General features: G+C 38.4%; 1 protein-coding gene across 11 annotated transcripts in view; it reads left to right on the forward strand.

Moving 5' to 3' along the window:
* RAPGEF4 (Rap guanine nucleotide exchange factor 4) overlaps positions 1-11,364 on the forward strand; it is a 407,942-nt gene extending 396,578 nt beyond the window's left edge. For all 11 annotated transcript variants that reach the window (XM_007494386.2, XM_007494385.2, XM_056794003.1 and 8 more), the window contains 2 exons: positions 5,608-5,662; positions 9,841-11,364. In XM_007494386.2, the coding sequence (XP_007494448.2) occupies positions 5,608-5,662; positions 9,841-9,968 (183 nt within the window). In that variant the 3' untranslated portion in view covers positions 9,969-11,364. The remainder of the gene's footprint in view (positions 1-5,607; positions 5,663-9,840) is intronic.
* Positions 11,365-13,623: the final 2,259 nt, after the last annotated feature.

The raw sequence follows: 13,623 nt of genomic DNA on the forward strand, positions 1-13,623 counted from the left end.
TGCTTAAGGGGATGTAAAAGAAGTATATAGTGGGTCTCTGTCCTCAAGAAGTCTTATAATGAGTCAATCAAAATCACCGCGATTGAAATGAGCTGTTTTAGCATTCCTAGAAGACCATGGCGCACCTTCAGAAGGGCTTAATGCTCTGAGCTTTCTATTGCTTGTCCCATTACACCCAGGATTCGAACTGGTTTTGTTGATTTTTTAAACATTATTTTATTTGGTCATTTCCAAACATTATTCATTGGAAACAAAGATCATTTTCTTTTCCTCCCCCCGCCCCTCCCACCACCTCTCCCATAGCTGACGCGCAATTCCACTGGGTATCACATGTGTCCTTGCTCTGAACCCATTTCCATGTTGTTGGTATTTGCATTAGAGTGTTCATTTAGAGTCTCTCCTCAGTCATATCCCCTCCACCCCTGTAGTCAAGCAGTTGCTTTTCATCGGTGTTTCTACTCCCACAGTTTATCCTTTGCTTGTGGATAGTGTTTTTTAGATCCCTGCAGATTGTTCAAGGACCTTGCATTGACACCAACGGAGAAGTCCATTACGTTCGACTGTACCACAGTGTATCAGTCTCTGTGTACAATGTTTTCCTGGTTCTGCTCCTTTCGCTCTGCATCACTTCCTGGAGGTTGTTCCAGTCCCCATGGAATTCCTCCACTTTATTATTCCTTTTAGCACAATAGTATTCCATCACCAACATATACCACAATTTCCTCAGCCATTCCCCAATTGAAGGGCATCCCCTCATTTTCCAATTTTTGGCCACCACAAAAAGTGCAGCTATGAATATTCTTGTACGAGTCTTTTCCTTATTATCTCTTTGGGGTACAAACCCAGCAGTGCTATGACTGGATCTAAGGGAGTTTTGTTGATTTTTACAAGATATTTTTCAAGTATGGCCAGGGCCACAGAATGAAGGCATAAGAGAAGGGTTTACTAAATAATAGCAATACTATTTTAATAAGTAGAAAGAATCATGAAGAGTTCCATAGTAGCATTTTTTTAAAGTGCTAGACTTGGAATAAAAAGATGTGGGTTTGAAATTTGTGATCTTAGGTAACTATGTGCCACTGGTGCTTAATTCTACATGATGGGATTGAACCAGGTGGTCTCTAAAGGCCTTTCCAGTTAAAAATCTATTATCTTATAAAGCGAATAATGGGAATTTTTTAGCCACTCTGCAAAAAGTCCAAATGAAAGATGAGCCCATAGACATATCCTTGAGATGTCTCACTGCTGTATGTTTCTTCTCTTTTGTTTTTTTTTTTTTGTTGTTGTTAACTATTAACACTGATGCTTGGGGAATGAGGAATTTGCAAATATGCCAAGTAGAAAATCCCCCCAAAGAGGCTCCTCCACAAAAAGTTCTTAGCCCCATAACCTGTATCTGGTATTTTTCTTTCATACAATTTAAAGCTAGGTGGAATAGTAGATAAATTGATAACTTTGGAGTCAGGAAGACTTGAGTTCAAATCCTTCTCCAGAAATTAGTCAAGTGATCCCTTGGTAAATCCCTTAACCACTCTCAGCCTGTTTCCTCATCTATAAGATGAAGACAATAATATCACCTACCTCCCAGAGTTGTTATGAGAATGAAATGAAATTATATATATTTAATTTTAACATTGAGTTTTTAAAACTTTTGCATTTGCATTTCCAATTGTCTCCCTCACTCACTCATTGAGAAGGCAAACAATATATCAATTATATGATATCAAATATTGTAAAAAATATTTCCATAATAGCCACATTGCCAAAAAAAACAAGAAAATTAAAGTGAAAAAAAATTATGCTTCAATTTGTATTCAGAGTTGATCAGCTCTCTTTGTGGAGGTGGATAGCATTTTTATTATGAAGAATCTTTCAGAATTGTCTTGGATCATTCCACTATACTGTTGTTACTGAGTATAATGTTCTCCTGCTTCTACTTATTTCACATTGCATCATGGAGATCTTTCTAGCTCTTTCATAAATCATCCTGTTCATTTCTTACAACTGCATCTTACTATTTATCATTAATTAAAGGCAGGAAAACAAATACAGAAATACACTAGTTGATATTGGTTGCTATCCTATCAACCAGGCAGACAGATTAAAACAAAACAAAACAAAACCCTTATCTCCCATCTCAGAATCAATACTATGTTTTAGTTCCAAGGCAAAAGAGTGATAAGGTTTAGGCAAAGGGGGATAAGTTACTTACCCAGGATAACACAGCTAGGAAGAGTCTGAGGTCAAATTTGAATCCTGGACTTCCTATCTTCACTCTTGGCTCTCTGTCCACTGAGCCACATAGCTATCCCTCCCATGATGACAAGTTTTTAAAAATCTCTAAATTTGTAACAACCAATCTATAGTGTCATGTAAGCTTCAGTTATTCAAATGTCAAAAACTTACAAAAATACAGAGTCAAAGCTGGGAACTAGATTTTCAATTTATACTTTTGCTCAAAGCTTTAAATGTTTTTGCTTATTTGTTTTATTTTACTTTGCTTTGCTTTGACTGGGTCCCACTGGCACAAACCTTCATTCTTGCTAATCTCAATGACTTTCCAAGGCAATAGATGGTTCAATCCAGTTGTCTTCATAATCTCCACTGCTTTCTGGCTCTAAATTCTATAATTCCATGAAACTATTGTCCCATATCATCGTTTTCCAGACAGCAGCCCTCTAAACCTTTTCCTTCCACCTGCTAAAAATGAGTGGCCCCGCAAAATGAATGATTTCTTGATTCTATGTCTTACTTCCCTCTTGATACGTGATTAATTTAGGTCGGGAAATACCCATAAAACCTTCTACAATCAATCACCACAGCCCTGGAGCTTCAGCATTGAGCCTAAAATTCAGTGTTTTGGCAGATGTCATGTTATCTACTGCAGGCCACTGGCAAAAGTATTGAGAGAAGGAAAGAGTGCTCTCCAACATCCTTATGTCTTTAGGATGCCCTCAGAGGACCTTTCCTACCCCATGGCTAAAGCTCTCTGTCTGACCCTCCTCTGCCTTTCCCAACTCAGAAACCCTCTCCCCACATTCCTTATCAAAACTTACTTGTGTGGAGTGGCTAGGTGGCTAAGTGGATAAAGTTCCAGGTCTGGATTTGGGAGCACCTGGATTCAAATCTGACTGCAGACTCTCCCTAAGCAAGTCACTTCACTCCAATTGCCCAGCCATTACCTCTCTTCTGCCTTGGAACCAAAACTTATATCAATTCTGTGACAGAAAATAAGGATTTAAAAAAACAAACAATTTACTTGTGTGTCTCATTCTGAAATAAGCTGCCCTCAGCCAACTTGTCTGTTAGAAAGGATCAAATTAGTTCCTTCCCTCTATAGTATTATAGTTACAAAGAATTTAATGTGTTACTTCTCCCAGGTGTATTTGTAATGACTAGCAAAGGCTGCAATTCCTTAAGCCAAAGGAATGGGAGAATTTCTGGCATTAGAACAGAGAAGTGGAAGAGATTATTTCTTTGGGAGAAGGGAGGACATCAGTTATAAATATACTACCCATAAATAAGACCAGCCTAGCTATATAGCTGAGGAATTTAATTTAAATATATTTTTAGAATTCTAACATGTTTTTTGTAAGTTAACTCCCAAATAGTTTATGAATTTTGTAGACTATATTGGCTTTTTTGACTAATCAAATAAAATCAGCACCTCAGGGTCAGAAGAGAACACATCCATCTGACTCCAACAGTTCTTTCTCTAGAGATAGATAGCATTCCATTTGGGTTTTTCTTGACAGAGAGACTAGAGTGGTTTGCCATTTCCTTCTCCAGTTCATTTTACAGATAAGGAAACTGAGGCAAACAAGTTAAGTTACCCAGAATCACACAGTAATAAAGGTCTCTAGTGACTGGATTTGAACTGAGTAAGATGAATCTAGACCCAGCACATTATTCACTGGACCACCTAGCTGTCCCTACTAGATCTTACCTAACTTTAGTATTCCATTTCCTATAATCCCCACGTCTATAATGTTCTCCCTCCTCATCTGGTACTATTAACATCTTTAGCTTCTTTGGAGGTTCAGTCCAAGTTCAGTTCCTATTCAGACTCTTTCCTGGATCTCTACTGTCCCTCTCCTCTCCCTTGTACACTAACAGTTCTCTCTGTGTCTCTGTCTCTCTCTGTCTCTCTCTGTCTCTCTGTCTCTCTCTGTCTCTCTGTCTCTCTCTCTCTCTGTCTCTCTCTCTGTCTCTGTCTGTCTGTTGTCTGTCTGTCTGTCTGTCTGTCTGTCTGTCTCTCTCCCTCCAAATCACTTTCCATGTGTCCTTTGCATATTGGCTTCATTCCTTATCACATAACTGAAAAGGCTTTCTCCAGAGTCCCTATGGTTATTTGCATTACCAATTCTCATGGCCTTTCTTAGTCCTTATTCTTCTTGACCTCTTTGGGGCATTTGACACAGTTGACCACTCTTTTCCTCCTAAATATTCATTCCTCTATGGGTTTTCATGATACTCTTTTCTCTGTGAGGCAGCTAGGTAGTGCCGTCCTTAGAGCACTAGGCTTAGAATCAGGAAGACGCATCTTCATGAGTTTTAATCTGGCTTTAGATACTTTCGAGCTGCATAACCCTGCGCAAGTCCCCAGTTTCTCATTTACAAAAGAGCTGGAGAAGGAAATGGCAAACCATTCCAATATCTTTGTTGAGAAAACTCCAAAATGGGGTCACAGAGTTGGACATGACTGGACAACAACAATGGGTGTACCCCATAACTCTATCCTAGGTCCTCCTCTGTGTTCTTTTGACACTTTCATCTTTGGTAATCTCATCATTGTCATGGGGACAATTGCTCTCTTGATGATTCTGAAATCTATGTATCAGTCTTATGCTCACACCTCACCCCAGCCTCGTAGAAGCCCTATTTTTCTTCAAAACCTTGCCCAACCAATACCTACAAGACCTTTCCTAATACCCCAACCACCTAATACCCTCTCAAAAAAAGACATTAATTTTGAACATATTTAACGTATTTATTTGTAAAATAAAATTTAAGTTTATTGAGATGAAGGGTTAAGATAGGGGAATTGACGATTGTTTCATTTTGATCTTGAAGATGTCCTGGGCCTGGCACACTGGATTGCCACTTAATAATTTTTGAGGTGATTTGGAACAAGGTCAGGATGAACTCTAGTTGAGGAGATAAAATAAGTTAGACTTCTATGTAGAGGATGGTTTTATGACACCATGTTTCAGCTGTCCTTTTTGAGGAGGTTTTCTTCGGTCTTCTCCATTTCTAGGGTAGTTGCAATATGGACAAATATGATCATATTAGTACCAGGAAAGGGACATAAAATGTGTCTTTTGCAATGAGGGATATCTTCAGGAAAAAAATATTGCTTTTCCTTTTTTCCTTTTGCTTTTTTATCTGAAAAGACTAAGGGGAACACAAATATAAAATGAAATTAAAACTCTTCCTGAACATCTTACCTCACAAAGATGAATCTTTGTGGATTTTTACAGAGAAGCCTTCAGGTCAAGCAGTTTCTCATGACGCCAACTATGGCTACACTAAATGTGGTTGTTTTTCTTGGCAGGTTCCATCACTTGCTACATTGATTGATATGCCTTTTTTTCCCCTTCTTTTTAGCGCATGATTGCTAACACGGTCAGAACAGTGAGGTACTGCAGGAGCCAAACCTTCAGTAAGTTATATCCTGCCTTCTGGGTCTTGATGGTATGACTGTTTTTTAATGAGGATATTAATAAAGCTTGAGATGCCAGGAAACTTGGTAACTATATCACACACTTTAGCCTCCAAACTCCAAGAGACAAGGTATTGGACTGAAGGCCTTCCCTTGCATTTAGGTTGTTACAAAGCTAAATGACAAAAATATGAAGGCTATCCTAGCACTAAATTTAAGAGAGGGGAAAAAAAAAGAATGAATTTAAGAGCATCATTTTAATGTTCTTAACGTGGCCTTTGAAGCTATATAGGAAAAGATTATGACAAGATTGCCCAGGTAATCCAACCTTATCCCAGCTTTTCCTCTGACTCATTGTTTGATGTTGGGTAATTCACTTAAACCCTTTATGACTCAGTTCCATCATTTATAAACAGGAGGAGATAATATTTTAGCATCTGTCCAGGAGTGTGGTAAGAATTAATTAATGCTTGTGATATATTTGCAAAAGATGCTGTGCAAAGAAAGTATTTCCCCCTTATATTAAGTTATGTGTATTTGTTTCATTTTTGTAAAGGCACCAGAGTAATTGGCACAATAAAATGTGTGATCCGAATCACAATAAACCAGTGTCATTGAATTCAGCCTAGGGCACCATGTAATCATGGCATCTTAGTTCTAACTTTGATGTGTGTCCTGTGTGGGTGGGCTGGTAGGGAGGTGAGAGAAATCTGACTCTCTAAAACTGGACTGGAGAAGGAAGGACATATACTTTGGGGCATTTGTTTTTGGCTGTGGACTTTATTTCATTAGTCATTTATAGAAATTTGAATATTAACTCATAATTAATATGTGATAGAGGTGACCCCACAAGTCTACTTGGTGCCATTCTCTTGGGTAAACACTATGAATAGTTGTTGCCCTTAGAGATATAAAGATTACCATTATGGCTAAGCATTACTATGATTTCTGTCACTATGATACATGGCAATAATTATAGCTAACATTTATGCACTGCTTTATGGTCTACAAAGCAGTTCACATGTGTTATTTTGCTGCTTCTTCATAGTAGCCCTATTAGGCAAGTGTTACAAATATTATTATTCCCACTTTATACATGAGGAAACTGAGGCATAAGGAGATTAAGTGATTTGACCAAGATCACGTAGCTTGTGTCAGCAGAGGCAGGATGTAAGCCCAGGTCCTCCTTACTCCAAGTGTCCAGGGCTCTAACCAGCAGGCAATACTGCTTCTCCGTCAGCATATCCTAGGAGAGGTGTGTTTTTCTTTTCTTGTCGGTACTTCAGCTGGGTAGATTCTGGAATCCTCTTAGTACCTATTGTTATTTTAGATTCAGTGTAAGAGGAGAGAAAGAAGTGGGGAAAAAATATTGTGCATTAGTACGGTGAAGACTGACACCTTTGAGGAAGCAGGTGGGTAAGGAGACACCATCTCTAAAGGACAGATGCTTTTTGCCTTCTCCAGCCCTTATTATGGGAATAGGTCAACAGGCCAGAGGAGCCACCAAACTTTCCCATTTTCCCATCTCAAAGAAGGGTAATTAGACAACGAAGGAAGAGCTATCTCTGGAACCATCTCTGAGTATTCTCTGAGCCTTCCTGGAAATATGCCCTGCATGAAGAAGAGGGTGGCCCCGGGAATCTGCACATTTACATTCTGCTCCATTTTCTCCAAGAAGAGAAGGAAAACCAGTTTGTAAAATAATATGTAGTGCATTTGTTGAAGTTATCTATGACTGCTGGTAAACAACAGCTGCTCAGCTCTGAAGTCAACAATCTATAGATAAAGCTATAGGAATAGTGTCGTAAACATTGCAGGACTATAGACAATGTAATTACAGCATATTGTACGTTGGGGGTACATTGCCAGCAAAAAGAGATGAAATTAAACACAATGTGTTCCTCGCTCAGTCCAGTGAGGGATTAATTCTGGATGATTAGTATCCTGATGAGTTTTTTCTTATACCAAGTGAGAGCCCCTAAATCTCCATTCAGCCCTAAAATGCTGTCTTTCGCCCTTTGTGCAAAAAGTACATTCCCTTTGCCTTTGGGAGTGGTAAGAGGAAAAGCAAAGTTGTACCTGTGTGTGTGTGTGTGTGTGTGTGTGTGTGTATGGGCACATGTGAGCCCCTGTGCATGTGAATATAGCAGAAACAGAAGGTCTACAGAAGGCAACACGCATAGGGGAAAGACTGGGATTCATAGTCCTGGTCCTACCACTAATCCACTTTGTGACCTTAGACACAAGTGACAAGCTCTGTAAGCTTCTGATAAACATAAAAGGATGGACTAGATGATCCCTAAACTTCCTTCCTCCAAGGGGCTCTAAGCCTAGATTTCAAGAAATTATGGCATAAAGTAGGACGGTACCCACTGAAATATTATGCACTTTGGGTTATGGAAGCCTGCTGGGTCAGGGAATGTAGTTTAGCTGTAAGAGAGCCTTCAACCCACTAGGTCAGGGCCTTATTTTTCAAGTGGAGAATGGTATGATAAAAAGAGCCTTCAGATGAAAAGACTTGGAATCAAATCCTGTCATCATCACTTACCAGTTCTTTTTCCCCTGGTCAAGTTGTTGAGGCTTTGTTTCCTCACCTGTCAAATGAAAATTATGCCAGCATTACCTCCCTCACAGGGATCTAAGGAAAGACATGTATAAATTACAATGGGAATGTAAGCTTCTCTTAAATACAGAGACCTCAATAAGGTCAAAATGGGTCCTTTTTTATAGCAAGGGAAATGAACATTTGGTATCACGGATCCAGCCACTCCAAGAGCGGCACTGGAGCAGAAGTAAGTATTTCAATTTCATAGGCAGGTCCATACATGAGAGAGAGGAAATTGCTTCTTCGCATTCAGGGCTTACTTCCTCAACCTTGACCCAGATGAAAATTAAAAACAGTTGTCAGTAAACAGTGAAACATGAAGCTAACAAAGGCCAGACTAATTCTCACCTAGAGAAGGAAGAAAGGATGCATTTTAGGTTTAATGGTAGATGGATGGGAAGAGGAGGAAAGACCAGTAGATTTCAGTATGTTAGAATTATATGTGCTCTCAGAAGCTTGCTCCAATGTCCCCTCAAGTGAGAAGCCAGAGAAAACATCAAAGGAAGATGTCTGGTATAGGACGAGAAAATAATAAGGAGGCATTACATATCTCCTATTTAAATATTCATAAATTAAAATATCAAAATAGAACAGTGATTAGTATTTAATAGTAGATTGCCTATTTTAACATAGACCATTAAGATGTACAATGGCAACACTGAAAGTCTTATTGATGGGGACATTACTTCAATGTTGGTAAAATTGTGGATCCAACCACTTTGAAGAGTAATTTGGAATTACACCCAGAGAGTTTTAAAATGACGTATCCTCTTAAGCCCAGCAATAGTCCCAAGGGGATCAGGGGAAAAGGAAAAGAACCCATATGTACCACAATATTTATAGCAACTCTCTTTGTGGTGGCAAAAAAAAAAACAGAAATTGAGGGGATGCCCATCGATTAGAGAATGGCAGAAAAAAATCATGGTATATGATTGTGATGGAATACTAGTGTGCCATAAGAAAGGTGGAGTAGGCTAATTTTATTTATTTATTAATTTTTTAAACCCTTACCGTCTGTCTTAGAGTCAATACTCTGTATTGGCTCCAAGGCAGAAGAGTGGTAAGGGCTAGGCAATGGGGGTGAAGTGACTTATCCAGGATCACACAGCTGGGAAGTGACTGAAGTCATATTTGAGCCCAGGACCTCCCGTCTCTAGGCCTGGTTCTCAATCCACTGAGCTACCCAGCTGCCCCCTGTAGGCTGATTTTAAAAAGATTTAGAGAGAACAACACGGGATAATGAAAGTGAAATGAATAGAACTGAGACACAGTTACAGATTTAATACTTGAAGGATAGCTTGCGAATGTTACCTCCAGAGAATGAACTGAAAAATGGAAACATGAAAGACATAATTTATATATACATACCTGTGTCCCAGAGGATGCCTTCTATGATGTGGGGAGGGAAAAGAGAGGCTGAGACACTTGTAAATAGATTTTATTAATAACGAAACAAAAGAAAGTCTTATTGACTCCCAGCATAAGAGATAGTAAATAGGTAAAAGGAATAAAGTCATTTGATATTAAACATGCTCACTATGTAATAACCTCTGCTCTTTTCCTGTGTCATTAGATCCTGATGCAGCCCTCGCTAATAAGAACCATCAGGACGTCCGGGGTTATGTACGACAATTAAACGTGATTGACAACCAGAGAACTTTATCACAGATGTCACACAGATTAGAGCCTCGTCGAGCTTGAACATTTACAGGGATTCAAACAATGGTTCATTTCCAGTCTTCTGTCTGCTAAGAAAAAAAAAATGCCATTTCTATTACAACTCTACTGCCATACAGAATTTTATGAAATAAAAAATTAGCGTTAACAATCTCTGGGCAGTTCCCAGCACACCAGCTACATGGTGATGAGGGCAATGTGGCATTGTGGAAATAGCATTGAACTATGTGCCAGGAGATCTGGGTTCTAGTCTCAGCTCTGCCACTAAATAGCTGTGTGACCTTGGGCAAGTCACTTACTCTCTCTGAGCCTCCGTCTCCTCATTTATAAAATGGGGATATTTAAAGCTGTCCTGCCTATTTCACAGGGCTGTTGTGAGGATCAAAAATGGTCACGTATGTGAAAGTGCTTTGTCTCTAAGCACTGTCCAAAACATAAGATTATAATAAAGGGAGAATCATGTTTGGCTTATGGAATGCTTGTACCCTGTAGCTTCAGGAATGCCCACTGTCTTTGCTGTACTATAAACAAAAACCATAGTAAAATTCGCTAGATCTCCAGCCAGCGGCAGGCATGTTGTAAATCCCTAGATCTCTCCAATGCCTTCATGTAGGGGTAAGATATGTCACTGGCAGGAGGGGTGGGGAATTCCTCTAAGATAGAGCAGTACTAATTATATCCCATGGTTCTGAATTCGAGAGGTTCTATGTTGTTAACAAGAAGACATGTAGGATCAAGATGGAGGGAGCAATGGTATCCTCCTGGCTTCGTGGCCTCACCTCTGAGAGAACTTGCCATTACTTTGCCATTGTACAATGTTAGAGCTGTTTATGTGAACTTGGAAAGACCGGTCTCTAATTTTTGAAAGATAACTAGAATTATATTTATGTTTACAATGTAACCTTTTGTAAAACTGACCAATCAGGATTACGCAGAAATTCCAGTACTGAGGTTGTTAAAATGGTTATAACAAAGGTAGAAGATGACATTGAACAAGAGCACAATATGCACAAAACTGTTTTTTTTTTTTTTCAAAATAAGAATATTTTCCTGGGCATTAAAAAAAAAAAAAACTTTACTATCAACTGCAAATTATTGTTACTGGCAAGAAAAAAAACCTATTTTCTGGACTCAAACATTATTACAGATATCTTAATTTTCAGCAATTGTTTTGCACTTTTAGATAGAATGTAAATAAAAGCGTTTATTCAATTAAAGGTATAAAGTATTTATTTGCTACATAACCAGTATTGTGCCAAAATCATTCCTTTTTTATTTATTTTATTTAGCATGTAATTGGAGTACACGTTTTTATTTCAGTTTCATAATTCGGCAACATTTAATGTGCAGAAATCACTTGATGTGTGTGTATCTTCTGTAAATAACATTTAGAATCTTCATTAAATAGAAATGCTAAAAATATGTGCTTGAGTCTTTATTGAAGAAAATAAATAAATAAAAATGATGGAGTAGGGGAAGTCCAGATCTATGATTTCACAATTTTAGGGAATTCCACCAATGGAAATTGGCTTCTGTTCTACAATTTAATGTCTTAGAAAGCTGACTGCCCTGAGTGACTGACCAGGGTGACACAGCCAGTATGTTCCAAGCGTAGGACTTGAACTGAGGTTTTCTTGACTGTATGCCCAGCTCTCTATTTAATACACCTTAGCAGCCTCTCCCCAGCCATTTATTTCTTCTCTTTCTACATTACCAAGATTGCCAGTTAACTAGTATGAGTCAATTGGATTTGAAGGTGGAATCTTAGAGTATATCAACAATTGCTTTCCTTGTGGGACCCTTCTCTCATAGTTTGAAAAAAAGGGAGCCACAAATGTACCCGAGGCCCCCTCATAAACCAACTCTAAAGGTACCCCAGGTTCAAAACGTACTTTAGGTCAGCAAAATCCAGCTCATAAGGGCCCTTTCTGCTGTTTTCCTTTCACCAGAAAAAGCCAGTGGACAGATTACCTTTAATTTTTAAACCTTTTGATTAAACAGAATTTGAAAGGAAATAAAAGAAAATCTATCCTGTCTCACAGATCCACGTACATCCAGCGGGAAGGGAGAAAGATACAGGAGTCTGTGAAACTCATATTATAGGGCAGCTAGGTGGCACAATAGATGGAGTACTGGGGCATGGGGTCAGGAAAACTCGAGTTCAAATCTGGCCTCTGAGACTTACTAACTCAGTGATCCTGAGCAAGACACTTAACCCTTTTTGCTTCAGTTTCCTCATCTATAAAATGAGCTTGAGAAAGAAATAGCAAAGCACTCCAGGTTCTTTGCCAAGAAAACCTCAAATTGGGTCACAAAGAGTTGAACACAACTGAAACAGCTGAACAACAAGTACTCTCATATTGCCAGAATACCGCTCAAGCCCTGGAGCTGCCATTTGTTGCTCCCTGCAGAACCACCGATATCATTTGATAGGCTTCCTCTACTAAATGTTTTCTTTGGAGACAGTCTATCAAAACCATCAGGGTACTAAGTAAATAGTTTAGGGAGTACTTCTCTGATGCTATGATGGATCTATCATCACCCTCCAGATGCTTAAAACATCTTATGAAGAGGAAGCGATTTCCAAAGCTCTTTAAATTCCAGATAGAAAACTCATGCAATAATAGAAATAAAATCAATTATTCATTGTCTTAAATTTCACATGTATTCTATATATCAAAATTCTATTCCAGTGTCTCAGCCCGGCATGGTAGTAATGCTGGGTTCCTGGAGGCAATATCTTTAAACACAAATTTTGGTGGGTCCCACCAAGTCTCTTAAGTGTGGACCTAACTGAAGAACTGGGTATGTGTTCCCAAGATAAGCCAAGTCAAGTGCAGAAAGAATCCTTGCCAGAAGGTTGGCCATAAGGTGATAAATTTTTGATGAAATTTCATGAAATAGAAATTCATGAAGATTACAGAGGGGTTGTGATCTATACCAGTGAGTAGAGAATCTACAGTAATCAAGTTCTGGATGCTTTCGAATATTTTTTAAAGTGCTTAGCACAGTACTAGGCACATGGTAGGCACTATAGATGGAGTACCATATATATGTATATATACACACACAAACATATAGTATTACATATATGTGTGCATATATTAAAGTCTATATATGAAAATGTTCCTTCCCTCCCTCTTTAAAGACTAAGTAAGTTTATTTCTACAATTAAATTTCATAGGAATATTAGAGTGGAAATTATGTATGATTGATGAATGAAAGTCAAGAAAAATGTTTTCTGATTCTTGAAAATAATAATAATGATAGCTAGAATGTATGTCATGCTTGTAATTAAAGTGTACAAAGCATCTAGATTATTTCATTTCTTCTTCACAACAACTGTGAGAAAGGTACTATTATTACCCCCATTTTACAGAAGAAGAAACTGAGACTAAGAGGTTAAATGACTAGCAGAATTTGAACTTATAATTCCAAGCTCAGCACTCTATTCACTGCGCCAGTGAATGCATCAGTCTGTTTTAGTATATAGAAGCTGACATTTGAAATTAAACCCAAGTATATCTAATCATAGGCAAAAATGTTAGCATTCTGTAAACTGCAACTGGAAACATGGAAAATAAGTCTTAAAAGTCCAGTCATTCTTTTTATACACAGAATGTAATCTAAATGTTAAAGATCATTAGGAGAGCATAAATCTATGCCTGGGTCTATGCAA

Source organism: Monodelphis domestica, chromosome 4, assembly GCF_027887165.1.
Source record: "Monodelphis domestica isolate mMonDom1 chromosome 4, mMonDom1.pri, whole genome shotgun sequence".
NCBI classification, from domain to species: Eukaryota; Metazoa; Chordata; class Mammalia; order Didelphimorphia; family Didelphidae; genus Monodelphis; species Monodelphis domestica.